Here is a 27,584-nt window from a genome sequence, read left to right on the forward strand (position 1 = left end):
AGTTCTCTGGTGGAACTTTTGGGATCACTTAAATATACTATCATATCATCTGCAAATAGTGATATTTTGACTTCTTCTTTTCGATCTGTATCCCTTGACCTCCTTTTGTTGTCTGATTGCTCTGGCTAGAACTTCAAGAACTATATTGAATAAGTAGGGAGAGAGTGGGCAGCCTTGTCTAGTCCCTGATTTTAGTGGGATTGCTTCAAGTTTCTCTCCATTTAGTTTAATGTTAGCCACTGGTTTGCTGTATATGGCTTTTACTATGTTTAGGTATGGGCCTTGGATTCCTATTCTTTCCAGGACTTTTTATCATGAAGGGTGTTGAATTTTGTCAAATGCTTTCTCAGCATCTAATGAAATGATCATGTGGTTTTGTTCTTTCAGTTTGTTTATATAATGGATCCGTTGATGGTTTTCCGTATATTAAACCATCCCTGCATGCCTGGGATGAAGCCTACTTGATCATGGTGGATGATTGTTTTGATGTGCTCTTGGATTCGGTTTGCCAGAATTTTATTGAGTATTTTTCGTCGATATTCATAAAGGAAATTGGTCTGAAGTTCTCTTTCTTTGTTGGGTCTTTGTGTGGTTTAGGTATAAGAGTAATTGTGGCTTCATAGAAGGAATTCGGTAGTGCTCCATCTGTTTCAATTTTGTGGAATAGTTTGGATAGTATGGTATGAGGTCTTCTATGAAGGTCTGATAGAATTCTGCACTAAACCCGTCTGGACCTGGGCTCTTTTGGTTGGGAGACCTTTAATGACTGTTTCTATTTCCTTAGGAGTTATGGGGTTGTTTAACTGGTTTATCTGTTCCTGATTTAACTTGGGTACCTGGTATCTGTCTAGGAAATTGTCCATTTCCTGCAGATTTTCAAGTTTTGTTGAATATAGGCTTTTATAGTAAGATCTGATGATTTTTTGAATTTCCTCTGAATCTGTAGTTATGTCTCCCTTTTCATTTCTGATTTTGTTAATTTGGACACACTCTCTGTGTCCTCTCGTTAATCTGGCTAAGGGTTTATCTATCTTGTTGATTTTCTCAAAGAACCAACTTTTGGTTCTGTTGATTCTTTCTATGGTCCTTTTTGTTTCTACTTGGTTGATTTCAGCTCTGAGTTTGATTATTTCCTGCCTTCTACTCCTCCTGGGTGTATTTGCTTCTTTTTGTTCTAGAGCTTTTAGGTGTGCTGTCAAGCTGCTGACATATGCTCTTTCCTGTTTCTTTCTGCAGGCACTCAGCGCTATGAGTTTTCCTCTTAGCACAGCTTTCATTGTGTCCCATAGGTTTGGGTATGTTGTACCTTCATTTTCATTAAATTCTAAAGAAGGCACAACAATACTTTATAGACTACATTTTTACAAATTTTACTTTCTATATCGAGATTTAAGACAACTGCTGCTGCTTCTGTCACTAGGGCAATTTACTCTTCAATTGGCTTAGTAGAGTAAGCAACAGAGCTTGACCTTCACTGATTTCACAATCTATGAGAGTCCTAGTTAATGTGAACACAGAATAAATAGATAGATGATAGATAGATGGATGTATGGATAGATAGATAGATAGATAGATAGATAGATAGATAGATAGATAGATAGATAGATAGATAGATGGATGGATGCCTGGATAAATGGATGGATGGATGAGTGGATGGATGGATGGATGGATGGATGGATGGATGGATGGATGGATGGATGGACGGACGGACGGACAGATGGACAGATGGATGGATGCCCGGATAAATGGATGGATGGATGAGTGGATGGATAGATGGATGGGTGGATGGACGGACAGACGGACAGATGGACAGACTGAGAGACAGAGACTTTTTAATATTTTAAAGCTTAGGCCTCTCATCCACTGCAGTCTCTCAGCTACTCTAACCCAACTAATTCTGGCATTGCATCTCACCACGTGGCTGCCATCTCTACCTCCTTGGTCAGCTTTGGTCCATCTATCCATTCACCCCTGTGACTGCTGGCTCAATCTTCCACTTCCGATTTCTTCTTCCAGAGTTCCTCTCTCAGCCTGAAAGACCCACCATCTACTTCCAGCCCAGCTATTGGCCATCAGATTTTTATTACAACCAAAGAGATACTATTCTACATTGCCTTAGGCAGGTGAGGAAGAAGGAATAGTTACAAAATAGAAATCCAGTTAATGGGCCATAGGAATGGCAGTTCCAGAATCCTACCATCACTCATCTCTCTACCAGTACAGAATTAACAATTGAATATGCAGAGACAACCTCACACAATGCACCCCAACAATCAATATAATATATGTATAGTGTGTGCATACATATACCTGCGTGTACACATGCTACCCCAATAACTATAATTATCCATTAATTGTTTTTTAAAGTTTTATTAGTCATTTTTATGTTCTGAGTGTTCTGCTAGCACATGTATATATCAATTACATGCATTCTTAAGCCCACAGAGGCCCAAAAAGGCTGTCAAACCCCCAGAACTGCACTTACAGATACCTGTGACCCTCCACGTGGGGTTCTGAGAAGTAAACCTAGATCGTCTGTAAAAGCATCAAGTGTTCTGAACCACTGAGCCACTTCTCTAGCCCCACCCCTTAATTACTTTAATAGCTAGGATTAAAAAATCTGCTTTACCTAATAAAAAACATAAATACAAATTTCAAAGGAAAACAAGCATCAGTTAAAGCTTATTAAACTCGAAATATTTTTCTTGGGATAGCATCGAAATTAATTGTGAAGTGAACAGGTTCGTTTATATAAAAAATAAACGGCTAATACAGACATCCTAATAATATTAGAACATTACCAAGAGAAAAAAAAGCAGGGGTAGATTTCTTCAAACAGCAATAATTAATATAAGTGTTACATCTTTATTTTGGTATTTTGAGAATTCCATACTTCAATGTGCTATATTTATATCACTTCTACCCATTTCTACCTCCTTTCCACCCCTATCATCACCCTGTCTCCAATCTCCAATTCATCAGCTCTTCTGTAATTATTAGTTACATATTTATATAAACACACACACGCGCACATGCACACACACACACACACGCACACACACACACACACACACACACACACAACCTACTTACTCTACTTAGTGTTGCCCAAAAGAACATGCATTTATGTCTGTCCACTTAGGAGTTAAAAAACCTAATAGAAGGCTTATCCCTAGATAAAGTTGATCCTCTCTCCCTCAACAGCTAACTGAAATAGCTATTTTCTTCTTTTTAATTGGTTATTTTATTTATTTATTTATTTACATTTCAAATTTCCCGGTTTCCCCTCTGCAAACCCCCTACGCCATTCCTCTCTCCTGTGCTTCTATGAGGGAGCTCCCCAACTCACCCACTCCTGCCTCACTGCCCAAGCATTCCCCAAGCTGGGACATCGAGTCTCCATGGGACCAAGGGCCTCTCCTCCCATTGATGCCCAATAAGGCCATCCTCTGCTACAAAAGCATCTGGAGCCACGGGTCACTCCATGTGCACTCTTTGGTTGGTGGTTTAGTCCCTGGGAACTCTGGAGGGTTTGGTTAATTGATATTACTGTTCTTCCTGTGGGACTGAAAACCCCTTCAGCTCCTTCAGTCCTTTCTCTAACTGCTCCATTGGGGTCCCCGTGCTCAGTCCAATGGTTGGCTGCTGGCATCTGCCTCTGTATTTATCAGGTTCTGGCAGAGTCTCTCAGGGGACAGACTCCTGTCAGCAAGCACTTCTTGGCATCAACAGTAGTGTCTGGGTTTGGTATCTACAGATGGGATGGATCCCTAGGTGGGGCAGTCCCTGGATGGCCTTGACTTCAGTCTCTGCTCCACTCTTTGTCCCTGCATTTTCTTTAGACAAAAACAATTCATAATGGCTAAGATCAAAAACTCAGGTGACAACAGATGCTGGTAAGGATGTAGAGAAAGAGGAACACTCCATTGTCAGTGGGATTGCAAGCTGGTACAACCACTCTGGAAATCAGTCTGGAGGTTCCTCAGAAAATTGGACATTCCACTACCTGAGGACCCAGCTGTACCACTCCTGGGTATACACACAAAAGATGCTCCAACAAGGACACATGCTCCACTATGTTCATAGCAGCCTTATTTATAATAGCCAGAAACTGGAAAGAACCCAGATGGCCTTCAACAGAGTAATGGATACAGAAAATGTGGTACATTTACACAGTGGAGTACTACTCAGCTATTACAAACAATGATTTCATGAAACTTGTAGGCAAATGGATGGAACTAGAAGATATCATCCTGAGTGAGGTAACCCAGTCAGAAAAGAACACACATGGTCTGCACTCATTGATAAGCGAATTTTAGTGCACAAGCTCAGAATTCCCATGATGCAATTCACAGACCATATGAAGCTCAATAAGAAGGAAGATCACAGTATGGATGCTTCAGTCCTACTTAGAAGGGGGAACAAAATAATCATAGGAGATAGAGGGTGGGAAGGACTTGGAAAGTAAAGAGGAGGGGGAAGGATCAGGTGTGGGAGGAGACGAGAGAAGTGCAGAGGGTCAGGAATTTGAATGGAGATGTGTAGCAATGGGGGTTGAGGAACTGGGAGAAGCCACTAGAAAGTCACAGATGGTGGGAAAGCAAGAGGCTCCTGGGACCTAACAGGGATGATATTAGCTAAAGTACCCAACAAGGGAGACAGAACCTATAGAAACCACATCCAGCAGTTAGGCAGGGTCCCGGTTGAGAGATGGGGCCACCCACCCTTCTCAAAAATTTTAACCAAGAACTGCTCCTGTCTAAAGGAAATACATGGACAACAAGTGGAACAGAAACTGAAGGAAAGGCCATCCAGAGACTGCCCAACCTGGGGACTCATCCCATATGCAGCCACCAAACCCAGTCTCTATTGCTGATGCCAAGAAGTGCTTGCTAAAAGGAGCCTGATATAGCCGTCTCAAATATACATACATATGTAAAAAAATATATAATATAATACACGCACTCACATCACACATTTATAAATACAACCTGCTAGTTCATTTAGTACTGCTGATATGTACATGTGCTTGGGGATGACTGCTTGGAATGGATTACCTATCAAGGGCCTCATCCCTGGAAGAAACTAATTCTCCCTCTGTGTAGTCATGAATTGCCTATAGCTCTTTATCTAAGGGGCTTTATGAGACTTCCTCTATCTACACTGGCATGTCAGTTAGTGATGTCATTTCTCAGGTTTTGGTTAGGCGACCATATTTTTTAGATTTAATGGTACACTTTCCCTGTCATATATAGAAGATATAATCATTGAACAGATGCCAAGTTCATAAAAGAAACCTTAAATCACACATTAGAGCTAAGACCTTAGTCGTGACTAACTTCAAATCTGACTCTGAAGATCAGACAAGTCATCTAGATAAAAACAAAATAGCCAAATGCTAGAGTTAAATTACACCATAACAGAACATTCCACCCACATATGAAGAATACGCTTTCTCCTCAGCAGCCCATGTAACTTTCTCCAAATGTGAGCACAGATAAGGACACAGAGCAAGTCTCAACAGATTATCAAAAGTTTGAAATAACATACTGCATCCTATTTGACTACCACAAATTAATGTTGACTATCCACAACAGTGGGACTAGTATAATGTTTACAAACTCATGGAAGCTGAACATCTCACTACTGAATACATTTAAGTCAAGATAGAAAAACGAAGAAGCCCAATAGTGCAAGCATCAAGACCAACAATTAACAAATGAGAGACCTCATGAAATTAACATGTCTCTGTACATCTCTAACATGAGATACAATTCGTCCCGTGCAGAGGCAGCCTACAGAACAGGAAATATTTTTACCAGCTGTACATCTGAAAGAGGGTTAGAATGTAGAATACACAGATAAGTGAAAAATCTAAATGTCAATTAAAAACTGGGTCACGGATCTACACAGAAAGCTCTTGAAAGAATATTCAGTATCCTTAACCATCATGAAAATAGAAAGGAAACTATTTTGAGATTTCATCTTACCCTAGTCAGAATGGCTATGATCAAAAACCAAACAACAATCAAAAGTTGGCTGGAGAACGAGGAGACTCTCACTGCCAGTGGGAGGTCAATCTAGTGCAGGCTCTGAAACAGCACTCTTCAAAAACCTAGAAGGAAATGTACTATATGATCTAGCTACAGTACTCTTGAACATATATCCTACTAAAAAGATACTGACCATCGTGTTCATTGCTGCTGTTTACAAGAAATATAAACAGCCTAAACATCTATCAACACATGAATGAGTAATAAAGTGTGATACACCTATACAATGAAATATTATTCAGTTGTTTAAAGATGAAATTACAGTATCTGTAGGTAAATAAATAGATTAGAAAATCACCATTCCAAGGGAGGTAGCCCAGAACCTAGACAGATAGATACCAAATGTTTTCACTTGTGGATGTTAACTTTAAATGTTTAGATACTGGTGTTTCATTTACAATTCCCACAGAGGTCAGTAAACCAGTAGTGGGCCCTGTGGAGGATGTAATAACAGGAGAAAATTAGAGCACAGTGGTTAAAGGGTTAAATGGAAAATGAAACAGGAATAGTTAAGTGAGTGGGGATGGAAGGGCAGAGGAATGAGGGAATAGGAGAAGTAAGGTAAGCACTGGAAGAGCTAACATGGAGGTTACATGAAAAAAACTACTGCTGTAGATGCTTTCTAAAATATAAAGCACATACAAATGCTTAAAATTTTAAGTGGAATTTCCTATGACAGGGTAACAGTGTTCCTACTAGATACCACCAGCTAACAAATAAAAACCCAGTGTCAGGAACAGACTATCCATCTGAGCTGTTGGTCAGTGAGCATCCACACACTTCAAATATTACAAGTTGCTGATGGCATTTCTTCCGGTTACCCCAGAACTTGATAGGAATGCCTATTGATGAAGACATCACATACTGGCACTGTAGAACGTGGCAAATCATACTGGTTTGACCTGGAAGTTGTATCCCCTCTGGCTAGCTTTCATGATAATAGAGGGTATTATGCATGCTACTAGAAGAGAAAAGTGATCCTCAGTCTTGCCTAGCTAAGAACTGTCAACTACAGTAACGACCTGTGGCAAGATATGCTCACTTGTGTAATGGTGACACAGGTGTCTTGGGGGGATCTTAACACTTTGTTTGGACTCAAGGTCCACCAGACAAGACGAAACCCATACCTGCTTTAGTTAGTGAAGCCAAAAACTAGACTTGTTAAAGGCCCTGGAGGAGAACCTACTATGATTACTCTTCAAAATAGACCTTGTATTAAATTGACTCCTGATGACTTCTTGTTATACCCATAGACAAATCCAACATGTTGTATTAAATAACAGTATTTATTGCACGTTGTACATAGCTCCTTACATATAACCATAAAGTTGAATAGCTGTGATAGATTATGTTTACAAAGTAAGTACTTTCTGGCATTTCATTTAAAAAAGTTTGTGACCTTTATTTATTCAACCATTCTTCTTTTTCATATAGAATGAATTCTTTCTTTTTCTTCCTCTTTTCGTGTGTGTGTGTGTGTGTGTGTGTGTGTGTGTGTGTGTGTGTGTGTGTGTGTGTGATGTACATACATGTATATATGAATATTCACATATGTGGGCGAAAGTGTATGCGGCAAGTGCTCATGTATGTGGAGGCCCAAGGGTGATGCCTGCAATCTTCTGCGACTGTCCTTCCATCTTATTCATTGAGGCAAGGAGTCTCAAACCACGCCCACCCAACAGTTACATGGACTCTGGTGATAAGAACTCTGATCCTCTTGTTTTCACAAGCAAGCACTTTAATCACTGAGCCAACTTCTCAGATCTCTTTGGATCTTTAGAATTCCAATGTCTACAGAAGATGGATGAAAATTTGTAAGAGCCAGAGATTGGGGAAGATCAGAGCCAAACAGCATCCCCAAGACATGACAGCACCTCATGAATTCACAGTAGCTATGGTTGCCTGCCTTAAACCTAGACAGGATCGAGCTAGTCAGGGATCTAAAATGGAAAAGGAAAAAGGCTTACAAGCTCCTATCCTGACTGAAGAGCTGTAATGGTTATTTCTAAAGGAAGAAGAAGAATCAGTTTCCGTTAAAGATGTGGTCCCCTAGTGGGTCAACTACACGCCAGTGAATGGCTTTAAAATTGTCAGTATAAATAAGACATAAACAACATAAATCAGACTCAGGGCTTTGGTTTGGTTTGCATTGTTTACAGAGAGAGTACAGGAAGTTGAAAAGGAGTTGGGAGAGTGGGGATTAATCTAAAAAGAGTTAGAAAGAAGAGCTGGAGGTAAATGTGATCAAAATATACTGTAGGAAATTCTCAACAAATTAATTAAAATATTACATTAAAATATAATATGTAAATCTTCTGCCAACCACTTTCTTGACACAATACAATGTCTAGTATTACCATTCAATATTTTCTAGAGTTTTCCATATGCAGCAAATACATATACAGTAGGATATTTATAAGATAATATTTTGCCACATATCTTATAATTACTATAAATGAAAAAGGATGCAAGAAAAAAATCAAAAATGGAGATAAGAAAGAACTATAATTTAAAAGTTTTCCTAAATGGGAACTAAAAGTTAAAACAGAAATATTATTTTATTAAAAATATATGCTCTTGGGTTGGGGATTTAGCTCAGTGGTAGAGCGCTTGCCTAGGAAGCGCAAGGCCCTGAGTTTGATCCCCAGCTCCGGAAAAAAAAAAAAAAAAAGAACCAATATATATATATATATATATATGCTCTTATTTGATATAAAATGAGATGGCAACATGAGGAAATCATGCTTTTACATAGTAACTATCACTCAAGTCCTTCCCACATCCTAGGCATGGCGGTAAATACTAAGAGCACCACACTGAACAGGGCATGATCCCAAATTCAGAAATATGATCAAAGGAAAGACCAACAAATGTTAATATTCAAAAAAATTCATTCCATTGCTATTTATTACACTTTACCATGTTATTCTACTTATTTCACAGGTATGTTTTCAAATCACTTTAGATCATAGTGAGTTCAGCAGCACAGTAAGCAATGGAATAATATAGACAATCTTATTTTAATCTTAAAATTATCTAATATAAACTTTCCTCTAAGAAAATGTAACACTATAAAAAGAAGATTTTTAATGCAATAGTTACTCTTCTAAACACTGAAAGTTTGCTACTAAACATTATCCTGAGGACTAGGTTTAAGGTGAAATGAGAGAATATTAGTCTAACATGATGGTGCCTTAGATTCTGTCTTCAATGCAGTCAGAGAAATAATTTGACCGTAATTTATTTATATTTCAATGACGAAAATATTATGTATACTTATAAATAAGTTCTGTTGGTAAATAAAACCTTAACAGAAACCAAAAGCTTTATGCAACGTTTTTCTGAGTATACTTTTACACTATAATATAAAAATTAATTAGTATATGCATTAGAACCCACTGAGCAACATGAATACTTTTTATCTGTTTTTTTACATTTCAATTGTTATTTTATTAAAACAAATGCATTATTACTGCGATTACACATCTTTTCTAACATTACATTATGTCTTATCTTGGGTGAATGTTTCATTGTTAGTTTACATCTAAGCAAATACCAAAGAAATCTTGGGGAAGAAAAAAATCTTATTAAAAGTGTTGCTAGATCTTTCTATTGGAGAGTCAGCTATTCTTCCTCTAAATGCATCCCCTTTTAAATTTTCACATTACAATCTTTACTTCTTAAGTTAAAGCGTATTGTACAGGAAAAAGTCATAGTTTTATTTGCCTATAATTTTCAAATGGGAAAATTTTTCAATATACATCTAAAAGTGGAATGTGCATCTAAATGAGTTTATGTGAATATATATACAATTTGGAACAAAAACTAATGAGAATCTTGCTTTTACAATTAAAACACATGGAATGTTACACTTAGTTTATTTTAAAAGGGAGAACGAACAAAACTCACAAATTAAGAAGCCCTTAAGACATCAAAGAACTTAAGGCAACGTGACACAGCAGGACTTTTAAAAATACCTAGGTTACTTAACCTTACAGAAGGAAGGGATATAGGTAAGAAATCACAGGGGAGGGAAGGCGTGGGAGGAATAATACTACTAGTGTTATTCTGTATTACTATTCCTAATAAAGTTAGTGTTATAAGGAAAAGTGAGTTCCTTATGACAAAGCAAGGACAGTGATCACTGTCCTGTACAGTGAACATGTACTCTAGCTACTTCTACAGTGCCCATTGAGTGACACAGCCATCTAGCACAGTAGACACAGAACTTTAATCTGGTGACAATAGATTCAGTGATCTTATAAATTGATTAAATATCCCTTTCAACTTACCTTTTTTTCTTCCTGCAATGCTATCTCTTCATACAGCCGCGGAACATATGTATAATAGTAGTGCTGTTGATCTCGCTTGATGTTAATATTTTCATAATGTAGTTTCCTTTTCCTTTCAAAAATCCACATATAGAATTTGAGAGTTTTCAATTTTAAGCACACATTTATTTTTATAAGCAGAGATAATTTTTATAGCAACAGCTTCTGCTTTAGATGGATTTAATAAGAGCAACAGGTTGGGTCAATACATTTAAATTCTTATGAAAATACATTTCATGTTGGTTGGTTTTGTTTTTTAAAATGGAGCACTCGGGCTGCCAAGATGGTTCAGTGGGTCAAACGTACTTGATATCAAGCCTGCATTTATATCAACCTGAGTTCGCTCCCTAGAACTCACATGGTAGAGGAAAAGGATGCCCACGAGCTTTCTTCTGATCTCAGCATGGGTGTGCACATATATGTACACACATACATAGACACACACAAATGGAAGGAAGTTAAAATTCAAAACACTGTTATAAAATTGTTCTAATAATAATTACTCCAAAAGGAAAATGGTCCGTGATACTTACAGCACGAACTAACATCATCAGAGGTAATTTTAGAAAAAGTTTTCTGATATCCTACTTACCATATGCCTTTAAAATCCAAAAATCCCTTGGTATTTTAATTTCTGTTTAAAATGAGGAAAAATAGCCCTTTCTATTTATATCATAAAGCAGTAAGCCAAAGGGTATAATGATCTCTAAGGATCAAGGATAAATGTTTTTCCATTGCTATTGGACAGTTTGAAGAAAAAAATAAAATAGCAGTGAACAGTCCCATGTGCTGAGGCCGACAGCCTGCCAGGCACTGCACCTATGATCTAATAGAAACCACCCAATTCCCTTAGCTTTGTACTCTTCACCTATACTTGGACATAACAATAACTAGTTCTCCATAACACAGTGAAAAGAGCCAAAAACAGATTTAGTGCCATTCATGGTCCAATAAACCCACTTTAACTTTTAGCATTAATCATTGCTAGAATCATATTTAAGTAAACCATACATGCTGTTTTTCCCACTTACTGAACCATTATGCAAACCAGGCTGGTTCTGAACTTGTAGCAATCCTCCTGCCTCCCAAGTGCAGGAAGTCCAGTGTGCCCCACCGTTCCCGGCTAGCGTTGGCTTTAACTTACTGGATGATATCATAGTGTCCAGGGCCAGGGCCTGAATATTTGAGCAATTCTTGTCTTCCTGAAGCAATGCCAAAATTTACACCTTTATATTTCAAACTTGCTTTAGGATAATCCTAAAAAGAAAGAAGGAAAGACTAAGAAAAAGAACATGAGGCAAATTGGGAAGCATTGCATTTGACTGAGGTCTCCAGACAAGAATCCTCGGTCAACAGACTTGTACCAGTGAAATCTGGGAGGTCCCTTTACGCTGGATTCTGCCCTTCCTTCTCCCACATCAGCCAGGATTCTCAGAGAACTGCCTCTAAAATCAGTCTATACTGAACCAATGGGAGCAGTTTCCTCTTGGTACTACACTAGGTAATTTAATGCCTCTAGGGCAATAAAAAGCAGTTCCACCTAGAAACAGGCTAAATGTATTATTTACAAAAAAAGAAAAAAAACTATTTAAAAGGCATTAACTAAAAGGACTGGGGTAGTGCAAACAACAGCAACAGATCTCAGGCAATAATCCCATGATTCTTAAAAACATATTTGTGGAAATTTTTCAAAGAGCAACAAGTGGTTAAAAACAAATTAAATGCTATCCAGTTCATGTTATCGCTAATATATCAAGGAGGTGTAAGGATCATTATGGGCTCAGGACTTCCAAGACCAAGTTCTCAGCAGAGGAGATGTATTTGCCTGGGATGGACAGAGGAGGGAATAAGAGACAAGACAGGAGATGGAGGACAAGGGAGAAGGGGAAGGGAACAAGGGAGAGAAGGTAGGGGTATTTGTCCCAGGAGAAGAAGGGACAAGGCTCTGGACAGAGTGGGGACAGATGTGTCAGACAGGAAAATGACAGTATATAAAGGTACAGGGGAAACCTTGCGTTGAGATAAGGTGTTTAATTCTAATTGGACATGTTAACTACATGAACGATAGTGGGCTTTTCATTTCCGGCCTTCAATATTTTGATAGCTGGACTTTGGTAGTCAACCCTAGGAGGAGGAAGTGACCAAGTAAAGGACCTTAGTGATTAGATTTAGGAATGTGATCCTAAAGGTTTTCAGCAACATAGGCAGAACGGGGGAGAAGTGCAGAGTCTGCCAGAACCATATTTGTGATGCCCGGTCTGGCTAGAGCTCCTTCATACAGGATCTTCCTCTTATTTTTTTAATTTTTTATTAGATATATTTATTTACTCACGTTTCAAATGTTATTCCCCTTCCCCGTTTCTTGTCCATAAGTCCCCATCCCCTCCACCCCCCCTCCCCCATATGGGTATTCCCCCCATCCATCCCACTTACTGCCCCCATATTCCCCTGGACTGGGGGTCCAACCATGGCAGGACCAAGGGCTTTCCCTTCCACTGGTGCCCCAACAAGGCTATTCTCTGCTACCTATGCAGTTGGAGCCCTGAGTCAGTCCATGTGTAGGCTTTCGGTAGTGGTTTAGTCCCTGGAAGCTCTGGTTGGTTGGCATTGTTGTTCTTATGAGGTTGCAAGCTCCTTCAACTCTGTCAAAACTTCCTCTAATTCCCCCCACGGGGGTCCTGTTCTCAGTTCGGTGATATGCTGCCACAATCGACCTCTGTATTGGACATGCTCTGGATGTGTCTCTCAGGAGAGATCTATATCCGGTCCCTTTCAGCATGCATTTTTTTTTTTTAGCTTCATCAATCTTATCTAGTTTTGGTGGCTGTATATATACGGGCCACATGTGGGTCAGGCTCTGAATGGCCATTTCTTGAGTCGCTGCTCTAAACTTTGCTTCCATATCCCCTCCTATGGATATTTTTCCCCTTTTAAGAAGGAGTGAGAGCATCCGCATTTTGGTCATCCTTCTTCTTGAGCTTCCTGTGGTCTGTGGATTGAATCTTGGGTAATTCCAGCTTTCTGGCTAATATCAACTTATCAATGAGTGCATACCAAGTGTGTTTTTCTGTGATTGAGTTACCTCACTCAGGATATTTTCTAGTTCATTCCATTTGCCTATGAACTTCATGAAGTCATTGATTTTGATAGCTGAGTATTACTCCATTGTGTAGATGTAACACATTTTTTAAATCCATTCCTCTGTTGAAGGGCATCTAGGTTCTTTCCAGCTTCTGGTCTTTGTTGTATGTTGGTGCATCTTTTGGGTATATGACCAGGAGAGGTATAGCTGGGTCCTCAGGTACAATTTTCTGAGGAACCTCAAGACTGATTTCCAAAGTGGTTGTAACAGTTTGGAATACCATCAACAATGGAGGAGTGTTCCTCTTTCTCCACATCCTTGCCAGCATCTGCTGTCACCTGAGTTTTTTATTTAGCAATTCTGACTGGTGTGAGGAGGAATCTCAGGGTTGTTTTGATTTGCATTTCCCTGATGACTAAGGATGTTGAACATTTCTTTAGGTGCTTTTTGGCCATTCGATAATCCTCAGCTGAGAATGTTTCGTTTAGCGCTGTATCCCATTTTTAATAGGGTTATTTGGCTCTCTGGAGTCTAACTTCTTGAGTTCTTTGTATATTTTGGATATTAGCCCTCTATCATATAAAGGATTGGTAAAGGTCTTTTCCCAATCTGTTGGTTGCTATTTTGTCCTAATGACAGTGTCCGTTGTCTTTTAAAAGCTTTGCAGTTTTATGAGGTCCAATTTGCCAATTCTTGATCTTAGAGCATAAGCCATTGGTGTTTTGTTCAGGAAATTTTCCCCAGTGCCCATGTGTTCGAGATGCTTCCCCACTTTTTCTTCTATTAGAGTGTATCTGGTTTGATGTGGAGGTCCTTGATTCACTTGGACTTAAGCTTTGTACATGGTGATAAGAATGGATTGATTTGCATTCTTCTACATGCTGACCTCCAGTTGAACCAGCACCATTTGTTGAAAATGCTATCTTTCTTCCATTGGATGGTTTTAGCTCCTTTGTCAAAGATCAAGTAACGATAGGTGTATGGGTTCATTTCTGGGTCTTCAATTCTGTTCCACTGATCTATCTGCCTGCCTCTGTACCAATACCAAACAGTTTTTATGACTATTGCTCTGTAATACTGCTTGAAGTCAAGGATGGTGATACCACCCCCCAAAAGTTCTTTTATAGTTGAGAATAGTTTTCGTGACCCTGAGGTTTTGTTATTCCAAATGAATTTGCAAATTGCTCTTTCTATCTCTATAATGAATTGAGTAGGAATTTTGTTGGGGATTGCATTGAATCTGTAGATTGCTTTTGGCAAAATGGCCATCTTTACTATATTATTCCTGCCAATCCATGAACATGGGACATCTTTCCATCTTCTGAGATCGTCCTCAATTTCTTTCTTTAGAGACTTGAAGTTCTTGTCATACAGTAGATCTTTCACTTGCTTCGTTAAAGTCACACCAAGATATTTTATACTATTTAGGGCTATTGTGAAGGCTGTCATTTCCTTAATTTCTTTCTCAGCCTGTTTATCCTTTGAGTTGAGGAAGACTACTGATTTGTTTGTTAATTTTATACCCCGACACTTTGCTGAAGTTTTTTTATCAGGTTAAGTAGTTCTCTGGTAGAACTTTTGGGGTCACTTAAGTACACTACCATATCATCTGCAAATAGTGATAATTTGATTTCTTCCCTTCCAATTTGTATCCCTTTGACCTCCTATCGCCGTCTGATTGCTATGGCTAGGACTTTGAGTACTATATTGAATAAGTAGGGAGAGAGAGGGCAGCTTTGTCTAATCCCTGATTTTAATGGGATTGCTTCAAGTTTCTCTCCATTTAGTTTTATGTTGGCTACTGATTTGCTGTATATTGCTTTTACTATGTTTAGATATGGGCCTTGAATTCCTGATCTTTCCAGGACGTTTATCATGAAGGGGTGTTGAATTTTGTCAAATGTTTCTCAGCATCAAATGAAATGACCATGTGGTTCTTATCTTTGAGTTTGTCTATATAGTGGATTACATTGATGGATTTTCATATATTAAACCATCTCTTCATCCCTGGGATGAAGCCTACTTGATCATGATGGATGATCATTTTGATGTGTTCTTGGATTCAGTTTGCAAGAATTTTATTGAGTATATTTGCATCAATATTCATAAGGGAAATTGGTCTGAAGTTTCCTTTCTTTGATGGGTCTTTGTGTGGCTTCACAGAAGGAATTTGATAGTGCTCTGTCTGTTTCTATTCTGTGGAATAGTTTGGACAGTATTGGCATGAGGTCTTCTGTGAAGGTCTGATAAAATTCTGCTCTGAACTTATCTGGACCTGGGCTCTTTTTGGTTGGGAGACTTTTAATAATTGTTTCTATTTCTTTAGGAGTTATGGGGTTATTATATGATTTATTTGTTCCTGATTTAACTTTGGTACCTGGTATCTGTCTAGAAAATCATCCATTTCCTCCAGATTTTCCAGTTTTGTTGAATATAGGCTTTTGTAGTAAGATCTGATGATTTTTTTTAATTTTTTCAGATTCTGTTGTTCTGTCTCCCTTTTCATTTCTCATTAGGGAGCCTCTGGTTAGTCTGGCTAAGGGTTTATCTATTTTGTTGATTTTTCTCAAAGAACCAGCTCCTGGTGTTGTTAATTCTTTGTATAGTCCTTTTCCTTTCTCCTTGGTTGATTTCAGCTCTGAGTTTGATTATTTCCTGCCTTATACTCCTCTTGGGTTTATTTATTTATTTATTTTTGTTCTAGAGCTTTTAGGTATGCTGTCAAGCTGCTGACATATGTTCTCTCCTGTTTCTTTTTGCAGGCACTGAGAGCTCTGAGTTTTCCTCTTAGCTCTGCTTTCATTGTTTCCCATAAGTTTCAGAATGTCTTACCTTCATTTTCATTAAATTCTAAGTTTTTAATTTCTTTCTTTATTTCTTCCTTGACCAAGTTGTCATTGAGTAGACAGATACAACTTCCATGTATATGTGGGCTTTCTGTCATTATTGTTTTTATTGAAAACCAGTCTTAGTGCTTGGTGACCTGATAGGATGCATGGGATTATTTCTATCTTCCTGTATGTGTTGAGACCTGTTTTGTGACCGATTATATACTCAATTTTGGAAAGGGTTCCATGAGGTGCTAAGAAGGTATATCCTTTTGATTTAGGATGCAATGTTCTATAAGTATCTTTTAAATATTGGTTTATAACTTCTGTTAGTTTCTCTATGTCTCTGTTTAATTTCTGTTTCCATGATCTGTCCATTGGTGAGAGTGGGGTGTTGAAATCTCCTACTATTATTGTGTGAGGTGCAATGTGTGCTTTGAGCTTTAGTAAAGTTTCTTTTATGAAAGTAGGTACCCTTGCATTTGGAGCATAGATATTTAGGATTGAGAGTTCATCTTGGTGGTTTTTTCCTTTGATGAATATGAAGTGTCCTTCCTTACCTTTTTGAATGATTTTTGGTTGAAAGCCAACTTTATTTGATATTAGAATGGCAACTCCAGCTGGTTTCTTCGGGCCATTTGCTTGGAAAGTTGTTTTCCAGCCATTTACTCTGAGGTATTGTCTGTCTTTGTCCCTGAGGTGTGTTTCCTGCATACAGCAAAATGCTGGATCCCCTTACATATCCATTCTGTTAGTCTATGTCTTTTTATTGGGGAATTGAGTCCGTTGACATTGATATTAAGGAATAGTGATTGACGCTTCCTGGTATTTTTGTTGTTAGAGGTGGAATTATGTTTGTTTGTCTCTCTTTTGGTTTCATTGCAAGGAAATTATATCCTTGTTTTCTGTCCAGTGTACTTTCTCTCCTTGTGTTGGGCTTTACCAATTATCCTTTGTAGGACTGGATTTGTAGAAAGTATTGCATAAATTTGGTTTTGTCATGGAATATCTTGGTTTCTCCATCTATGTTAATTGAGAGTTTTGCTGGATACAGTAACTTGGCTGGCATTTGTGTTCTCTTAGGGTCTGTATGACATCTGTCCAGGATCTTCTGGCTTTCATAGTCTCTGGTGAGAAATCTGGTGTAATTCTTATAGGTCTGCCTTTAAATGTCACTTGACCTTTTTCCCTTAATGCTTTTAATATTCTTTCTTTGTTTTCTGCATTTGCTGTTTTAATTAATATGTGACAGAAGGAATTTCTCTTCTGGTCCAATCTATTTAGAGTTCTTGTATGTTTATGAGCATCTCTTTCTTTAGGTTAGGGAAGTTTTCTTCTATAATTTTGTTGAGCATGTTTACTGGCCCTTTAAATTGGGAGTCTTCACTTTCTTCTTTACCTATTATCCTTAGGTTTGAGCTTCACAATGTGTCCTGGATTTCCTGTATGTTTTGGGCTAGGAGCTTTTTGCATTTTACATTTTATTTGACAGCTGTGTCAATGTTTTCTATGGTAACTTCTGGCCCTGAAATTCTCTCTTCTATCTCTTGTATTCTATTGGTGATGCTTGTATCTATGGCTCCTTATCTCTTCCTTAGGTTTTCTATATCCAGGGTTGTCTGCCTTTATGCTTTCTTTATTGTTTCTATTTCCATTTTCAATTCCTTCCCCTGTTTGGTTGTGTTTTCCTGTAATTCTTTCAGGAATTTTTGTGTTTCCTCTCTAAGGGCTTCTACTTGTTTACTTGTGTTTTCCTGCATTTCTTTAAGGGAGTTCTTTGTGTCTTTCTTAAAGTCATCCATCACTATCAAAAAATTTTAATTTTAAATCTAAATCTTGCTTTTCTGGTGTGTTTGGATATCCAGTATTTTCTTTGGTGGGAGAACTGGGCTCTGATGATGCCAAATAGTCTTGGTTTCTGTTGCTTAGGTTCTTGTGCATGCTTCTAGCCATTGGGTTGTCTCTGGTGTTTGCTTGTCTTGCTGTTTCTGAGAGTGACTTGACCCTGCTGTAGGCCTCTGTGTCAGCAATCCTGTAGGACTATTTTTCTGTTTTCTTTCGACCTTTCCTGAGAAAAGGTGATCTGATTTCAAGTGTGTCAGTGCTCCTGGCGACTATCTTCCAGCTCTAGGCATGGGAAGGAATCAAAGGGCCCTGCCCCTGATTGCTCCTAGGTCCTTGCACCCAGCAGGCATAGTTGGCGCTATGTGATTCCCTCTTGGGTCTGGACTGTGGGTAGAGGGTAGTCTCCTCTGACTTCTCAGGAGTATCCACACTTCTGAGGGTCCAGCTTTCTCCGCCAACGGAATTTGGGTGCAGGGAGCTGTTTAGCTGGTTCAGTTCGGTCCTGGGTGCAGACCAGAACCACAGGTACCAGCAGCTGTCCGTTCCTATATCCCTCTGTCCAGAGGCACTGTGCAGTTTCCCCTTGGACCAAGGATGTGGGCAGAGGTTTGCAGAGGTGGCAGTCTGTCTGTCCTGCAGTCTCAGGATGTCTGCACTCCTGAATGGTCAGTTCCCTTCCCCACGGGATTTGGGTGCAGGGAACCGTGGGATGGTATCAGTTCACTTCTGGGCAGGATCTTCCTTTTAATACTAAAGAAATTATTTATGTCAGGAAAAAGTCAACCGAAGTTTTTCCTCTAACATTGGTAGGAATATTTGTCAAATGTAAACATGAACCACAAAGAGTTAAAGCACTGGTCTCATCAGCAACTAAAAAAAGAAAATACAGTGCAGTAAGAACAGTGGATTCCCTTCCAAAGATTCTCCTCTTATGATACATTCCACTTTATAAAGTCATTTAAGAAGCCTGGAGAGATGGCTTAGTGGTCGGGCTCAGTCACTGCTCCTGCAGAGGACCTGGGGTCACTTCCCACACAGCAGCTCATGATCTTCTGTAACTTCACTTCCTGGCATTCCACTGTCCTCTTCTGGCTTCTGTGAGCACTGCACTCATGTAGTGACACATGAAAGCAGGTAAAACATTCAATACTGAAGAGTCCAGAGTAATTCCATGCATTGGTCTGCCACCCCCATCTTTCTATATGTCCTCAAGCCCTATTTTAGTCCCATGAGTAAAACCACCAGACAGGTGTAAGCCTCTGCCTTAGGATAGCCTTGAGCCTACACCAACACCCTGCTACTAGCCATACCCTGAGCTGGAGGACTAGCCCTCACCACACAAATTCCTTCTTTATTATCCCCTGAGCATCTGCTCATGGGTTTATGCTTCAAAAGGAGACCGCTCCTGCCCTTTCAAGGTCGTTGTGTCAGCTCTGAGCCTGACCATGACCCTAATCAGTTAGAAGCATTTTCCCTGCAGTAAATAAAGTGGTCCTTTCCTCATTATTCGCATGCCCCGTGGCCCCAACAAATATATAAAATAGCATACTTTTATTTGAGATACTTATAAATAAATCCTACAGAAAATAAATCACTGAAGATTTTTTAGCAAATGTTTTAACTGAGGTTAGAAGATAAACTCTGGATTATTTATTGTTAGCTCATCCATCTGAAAAGCTGATTTTGTAGAATATGCAAGCGTTTGTTATATGTGCATGGTGTTTTGCCTACATGTTTGTCTATGTACCATGTCTAAGGAGTCAGAAAAGAACACTGGATCTCCTGGAGCTAGAACTAGAGTTGCAGATGATTGTGAGCTGCTATGTGGTTACTGGGAACTAAACTTGGGTCTCCTTAAAGAACAACCAGTGCTCTTGACCCTTGATTCACTTCTCCAGACCCTAAATTTTTTAAGTAATTTTGAATTACTAAAGCCATTGCTACATATTAAGTAAAATCACTGTAACATATAGTTTAGCTACATAATGTTCTAGGTGACTTTCTATTTTAACACAATGTAATAAATTCTCAATTATCATTACAAACAAAATCAGTGCAAAAATAAATGTTAGTAAGATAAAGCACAATTTCAGCTCAAACTCCCACTTTCTGTGCTTCACCTAGACTCCAAGAGTTCTATAAGATAGATACAGGCCAGACATTTTAAGGGACTTCCGAAACAGGCACCAACTGCATGTGAAAAGACCTGCAGCTGAATCTGCTAACATTTCAGAAAGACAGAAGCTGGAGATGATGGCGTGTCTCCGGTAATGAATAGTTAGTGATTTCCAGTGAGAGAGGCAACATTCAAAAGCTTTGGGGTGCTGTACAAAATCCAGAAAGAAGCCACTGCATCTGGACACAAGAGCTGAGTATGGGAAAATGGAGTTACCAGCTGGGGTGCAGCAGTTTCCTCTGAGATTAAAACCTTTCATCTTGGAGAAAAATGTGTTAAGACACAGTATGTTAAAGGAGATAAAACAGCAGGAGGAGACTTGTAAAAACACGGGGTGAGAAAAGGCAAGAAAAACACAGGATGGTCTAACATCCCATTCTGCAGGGAAGCTCATTAAGCTCAAGAAGTAAACAACTCAATAGCTTTAGGAAGTCACTGAAACTGAACAGACTCACTGGGTCCCTCCTTCCCCAGGTATCAGCAGAAAGAATTGCCGAGAAACACTCTCAAACAAGCTGCCTAGAAAAGACAGATGAGACAAACCACTTAGAAGAAACAGTGTGGTAGAGCTGACTGGAGGATACCGGCAGAGCCACCTGGAAGAGGTTGTCAACTGAGCTGCCTGAGACACTCTTCAACCTGGTAAACTGCCTGTAGGCTTGCAATGCACTCCAGGTTTCCAGGTGAGCTGTCAACCATGTGGGGGTGAGCTTTTGGTGCTTGCAACTGACTTTGAACTGTTTCTACTCTTGTGAGTAACCCCATTGGTCCACCATGTTAGACTCTAGTGGTATGTAAAAGATGCAGTTATGTTTGGGGATGTTTCCCATCTAGAGGGTCAAACCACTTGGAAGGTGAATATCAAAACTAACTCTGGGAATCAGCTGATCATGATGACCCAGTGACCAAGAAAATCTTAGAGTCAAAGCAATAGCAATACCAAATGCTTTTTTCTGTTGTTTTATTGTCAAGGTGGAACTGGCCTGAAAGCCTACTCCTTGAGGACGAGCTCTCATAGTATCAGAATGTTCCGTGCAAACAGCCAATGGAGAAAAGTCTGATGATGCCTAAAGCCTAAGACAAAACCACAGCAATGGCCAGCCCAGAGAGACATCTCCAGTGGTGCAACATTGCACTTTTATCTTGGGAGTGACCAACACCCATCTTATGGGCCTTAAGGCCCAATCAATAGGAGAGAATTAATTCATGCCTGGCACTGTATCTAGTCCACTACCCTTGGCTGGAGAAGTCTTAGACCTTGGATGAGGCCTTTCTAATGCCATTTTCCAAAACCATCATCATCACCACCACCACCACCACCACCACTACCACCACCACCACCACCACCACCACCACCACCATCATCATTACTGCTAACTATATTACAAATGCTTTCCCTTATACCCACAAGAAAGTGTAGCTCTTACCCCTTATCAATAGGGGTAAGATAGGGGAGAATACAGAGATCTCCAACTGTACAAGCAGAAAATATATGATTGTGGGGAGTATGGCCCCAACAGATACATTTATAACACACCCCTATAGCTAAGTCTCAAGGAAAATCCAGGAAGAGAGGGCGAAAAGGTGGTAAGAGTGAGGAACCAGAATCCCTGTCCCCAAACAGCACCTTATAGACATGACAAAGTCTGAACAGTGTAGCTACCCACACAGGATCTGCATAATGACAACACTAGGTGACATGCCATTGTGAACAAGGAAAGTTCACAAGGTCCCACCTCTAGATGAAGAGCTGCAGGCAACCAAGGTCTACTGAGAGAGGGCGAGCCTGTTTTCTCCAGGGACAAGCTCCCTTTATCCAATCCCAAGTAGTGGGTTCAAAATATGCTGAGTCATGAGTAACACAGAATGAATTCAGAAGGGAGGGTGTGTGTGTGTGTGTGTGTGTGTGTGTGTGTGTGTGTGTGTGTGTGTGTGTGAATAACAAAGAACATGCCATGAATGTGAGAGGGAGTGAGCAGAACAGATATGGGGAAAAGTTAGAAGAGAGAGCAAAGGTTTGAAAGGATGTGAATACAACACTAGTGTGTTAAATACTCAAAAAACTTAGAATAAAAAATGAACTTTTTTCAAACATTGACAAAAAAAAAACTGTTCAAACGTGTTGAGGCACACCTTTAATCCCAGCATTCAGGAGTCACAGACAAGTGATTCTTTATGAGTTAAACACCAGCTAAGACTACACAGAGAGTTCCAGGCCAGTCAGGACAACATGCTGAGACCCCGTCTTAAAATAAAGAAACATTGATAGAACATAATCAGCGTTATTTTAACGTCCCTTCAATAAAGCATAGTACCAAAGGGGGGGTGTTGTTCTAGCTGTGATATAGATCACACTGGATAAGACGGTCAGCAGAGCACCACGTCCTTTGGCAAGGACTGCAGGGCCTGCTGGAGCAGCAGCTGTAGTCAGTGCAAACAGGCTCACACAGGAAACACATAAAGGAGCCCCAAGAAACACATTGTTAAGAGAAGTCAGCACAAGGCTTGGGGTCATCTATCAAGATAGACAGACAGAACACCTATGGCAGGACAAACAGTACTGCCTACTGTTATTCATTTTTGTTCCTGCCATTTGATAAAGCTTAGGAAATGTGATGTCATATAAAGAAAAGTGATTCTGCCATTTCTTCTGGGATGTTTTTAGTTGTGCATGGTCTCAGTGTGCTCCTCTTCACTGGACATTCAGTCCTAATACCACGGGGGACGAACACTGCTGTCCTGTAAGGCTTACACCAAAGGAAGAAACGTGTTGTTGTCATTACAAGTGGGGGTTCCAATTGATACACGAGCTTCTTATCAGATCTTTGAAAGAAGAGTTTATGAATGAAATGCGAAAGAGCTGTGAAACTGTGTGTGGGGAGGAACCAGGTGAGGCCCTGGGAGGTGTGTCCATTCTCCTAAGTATATCAAAAAAAAAAAAACTAAGAAAGCCTACCATAAAAGGAAATAAGAAAAGGAATCTAGGGGCTGGAGAGATGGTTCAGTGGTTAAGAGCACTGACTGCTCTTCCAGAGGATCTAAGTTCAAATCCCAGCAACCACATGGTGGCTCACAACCATCTGTAATGAGGTCTGATGCCCTCTTCTGGTGTGTCTGAAGACAGCTACAGTTTACTTATATATAACAAATAAATAAGCATTTCTTTAAAAAAAAAGAAAAGGAAAGGAAAGGTATCTAAACACTTTAAAATAAACGAGGTCAGTTGAGTTACTTTCCAAATTCTTCAAAATGACCTACTGGTAGCTGTATTTTCACAAACTAATATCTACTGTTTAATTAAATATTGGAGCTTTTATTTGAAAGTACATTAGTCCTAACCTATTAAGGGAGATCTTTCAAGACCCTTTGTGGATAATGGCAAACTCCATACGAGTGAGGGTAACTTTCACCTAGAGGATAGACTTGATGGTATCTGTCCTTAGCATCCTCCCTTGGAGATTATTAAAAAGGAGTTTTGTAAACACAAGCATCCGCTGCTGTGACAATTGTTCTGATAGCTAACATGACTCCTGAAAAACCTAGATTTGGATATGCTGGACATATGATGATCTGCATCCAAGGCAGGGTAGAACACACTTTAAAAAACAGAGGTAGTTCTGTTGGTGGAAAAATCAACATTTCCTGCTTATGATGTATTTTGTTTTCAATTAAAGGTAAAGCAGAATCTCACAATTGTATAGACGAGCACTAGTAATAATCCCACCATACAGTCATGTTGAATATCTTAGATGGTTTATGTATTACACACAGTAGTGTGTCTATTTACTCTAGCCTCTATATTTGTGAAAATAAAGCTTTCACATCATGTTCTTTAACCTTAAAAAGAACATAAGACAGGCGTAATAGTCCACAGCTTTAACCCCAGTATGAGAGAGACAAAGATAGGCAGGTCTCTGTGAATTTGAAGTGAACCTGATCTATGCAGCTAAGTAACAAGCCAAACAAGGCTATACAGTAACACCCAGTCTCAAACTTTGATGGTTCAACCTCTGACCAGTTCAAAATCCTTTATATATGCGATAAATACATATGCGTGTGAATAAACATACAGATACACACAAAACGAAGACATTAGTAAAATCATTTTACTGTAAGAACAGTAAGTGGCACTTTATTTAAACCACATGAACTCATAACTACTTGGCTTATTAACTTCTAGAGTACTCGGATAAATGTTCAATCCCAAATGTAATTTCACAGGCTTAAAAAACAGAAAACAAAGGATAAATTGATGCACGTTTAGTTCTCAATCACATGAGCTTTTATGTTAAGAAGAGTTTCCAATGCCAACTTCAAGGTCACTGTCACTGTGGAAAGTTATTAACAAATAAAATATGACTTAATTGAGGCAAACTCAGCATGGAGCTGTAACACTTTAAGTGAACGCTGTAATAAAATTTGATAAAGAATTACTAACTGCCATTGTGACTGACGATTAAATGAATGGAGAGGGGACTGTGTAACTTTTCCCCCCTCATCTTTTCTTAATTAAAGATGGAAACAGACTTGTGAAGATTAGAAGTCTCGAGTCCCATCAGTCTGAGCACTAATGCACTGCTCTGCAGCTGTTCACAGGTCAGCATCGTCATTTCAGTCCCAACCTCCTCGTCACATCACCGTCTGGAAATACATTTCTAGCTGTTATTAGAAAAGAGAAAGGTTGTATTTTATCTTTCAAAATGTTATCCTAAATAAATTTTATCCAGAATTTCCCTGCAGAGGAACTTAGCTGCAATATATCATTTGTTGGCTAGCATTTAAAGCAATTCTGTATTTAAGCTTTCGGTTATTCCTTTAGTAGACATGACTCATTCATTAGAAAAAGTCATAGTAATTACCTATCTATTACATTATTATGCTAATGCCTTTTTACGTGCCCATCTGGTCACTGATTTCAAACATGAGATTATCTGCAAAAGGCAGAAAATGTGCTGCAAAGAATAATCAGAAATGTGGGTGGGATCTGACTGAGCATTGCCTCAGTATCAGTTACACAGCAGGGTCAGAATCTGTGTCCTGAAGAAGCAGGGAGAAATGGTACATTCTGCTAACAAGCTTTGTACCCAGGCTCAAACTCAAGATGAAGATTTCACAAACTATCACAATTCAATTGCAACTCAATATCACAATTCAATATTCACTGAATATTCCTGAATATTGAGAAAGAGGCCTTTAATTCACGTGTAAATCTCTGTCCCCATCTTAGGCTGCCTTTTCCTACTCCCTGAGTGGTGTAGCGGTGCTTGTTCCTAGTCCAGAGCCTGACAGCATAGGGTAAAATGCTGTATAGCAGTTAGCATTTGGTCTGCCCAGGAGTTCACAGCCATGGCGGGGAGATAGAACTCGGAACCAGTCTGTCGCCACAAGGTGGGGCACTCCTAGCTGATGCACATCACAGCTAGCAGCCCATACAGACTCACATGAAACTCCAGATTAAGCAAAAACCATGAGTAACCCCTAGTCCTAGCTCAAAAGACCCAGGCCTTCCCACTCTGAAGACAGACACTGTCTTCTTCCCACTTTTGTTTTCCTGAAGAACTACTGCACTGACCCCATCCAAACCCAGACAGTCCTACAGACCATTAACAAAAACTCTGATCCCCACCCCCACATCATGGTGGACTGGATGACACTGGCCACTTAATAGGAGTGAAATTATGCCTGGCACTGGAAATGGAGCCAACCACATATGGCTAGGGAAGGCATCCATTTTAGAAGAGACCTTACTACCACCTAAACTAGTATAATTCCTAACTGCATTCTACATGCTTATCCTAGCACCCACAGATAAGGGTAGATCTAAATGCTTGTTTAATAAGCTTCTTTATACAGCAGAATAAAATCAGTACAGAAAGCCACAACTGCTCAAATTGGAAAGAAGCAATAGACCATGAAATGCCCAGCCTTACCACAAAATCCTTCATCCAAGGCTCAGGAACATCACTGAAGAAGGATGGAAGACAGCAGAACCCAGAGAACAAGGAAATCATCTGTGAGATTGTGCCTTCGAGCTAAGACAGGAAAGCAATACCCACAAAACTTTGACAGCACAGCTTCCTAAACAAGAACTGAACAACTGCAATAGCAGTTGACATCCTAACATTGATTGGGGGGGGGGATCTGACAGGGTCCCAACCCAATATGAAGTGATATAGGCAATCAACAACTGCTGAGAGAAAGAACTGGTCTTCCCCGAGAAGAACCCTGATTGGTTCTCCAATACTAAGTAGTCATCCCTAGAAACACGTGCAAGTAACGCTGAATGGAATTGGCAGGACATATTTATCTGTTCATTCAGTTACAGGAAATGTAACAGTGGTTGAAGAAGAGGAGGCTTTGAACTGGGGGGAAGGGGCATAGGTAGAAGGGAGAAGAGTGGAAATGTTTCGATTATATTTTAATTAAAAATTTAAAAATATATGGTATGAAACACAACCATTATAAGATAAACATGGCTGAGCAAGTCTCTGGAGAAAGATGTCAAGTCCTTTGGGCATATGCTAAGCAATTGTATAGCTCAGTTATATATCTTTAGCTTGTTGTTGTTGTTGTTGTTGTTGTTGTTGTTGTTGTTTTGGTGTTTTGGTGTTTTGGTGTTTGGGGGGTTTTGTTTGTTTGTTTGTTTGTTTGTTTTCTTTTGATTTGGTTTGCTTTGGGTTTTTGTTCTGTTTTGTTTTGTTTTCCCAAATATGGTTTCTCTGTGCAGCCTTCTCTGTCCTGGAGCTCACTTTGTAGACCATACCAGCCTCAAACTCAGAGATGCTCCTGCCAATGTCTCCTGAGTGCTGTGCCACCACCTGGCTTATTTTGTTTATTAATCTTGGTGTGTGTGTATCTTCCCTTAGTGAGAAAAAAACATCACATTTGATAAATCCTGACCCAACCTCAGGTTAAAACTGAGGTCAGACTGATCCTCAGGCATGTATAGAACCCCCAGGAATTTTTGCTACCCTGCATTGTTCTACAGGCTTTCTGTTCTCCAATCAAATAAAAATGCTCTGGTGACACAAGTGTGTCCTATTCTTATTAAGAGTTTATATCCTATCATGCATGTTAACAGCCATCACAGACTTGACCATGGAATGGCTACACTCGTGGCTTTTACCCTTATCAACCCTCTGCTCACTCAACTTGGGCCACTTCTTTAGACTTATGGTCACAGGAGCTGTGTGCCCCCAGCCAGGTTCTGTGTGGCTCCATAAAACCTTCACATTTAGAGTCCATCCTGGTCTCCTCTTGGAGGAGAAC

At 39.5% G+C, this 27,584-nt stretch overlaps 1 protein-coding gene across 1 annotated transcript in view; it reads right to left on the minus strand.

The window, feature by feature from the left end:
- The window catches only part of Stpg2 (sperm tail PG-rich repeat containing 2), a 228,554-nt gene that overhangs the window by 175,981 nt on the left and 24,989 nt on the right, over positions 1-27,584 (minus strand). The window contains exons 5-6 of the mRNA XM_032896555.1: positions 11,529-11,641; positions 10,346-10,457 (exon numbers count right to left, since the gene is read on the minus strand). Coding sequence (XP_032752446.1) covers positions 10,346-10,457; positions 11,529-11,641 — 225 coding nt within the window. The remainder of the gene's footprint in view (positions 1-10,345; positions 10,458-11,528; positions 11,642-27,584) is intronic.

This window comes from Rattus rattus, chromosome 3, assembly GCF_011064425.1.
Source record: "Rattus rattus isolate New Zealand chromosome 3, Rrattus_CSIRO_v1, whole genome shotgun sequence".
NCBI lineage: Eukaryota > Metazoa > Chordata > Mammalia > Rodentia > Muridae > Rattus > Rattus rattus.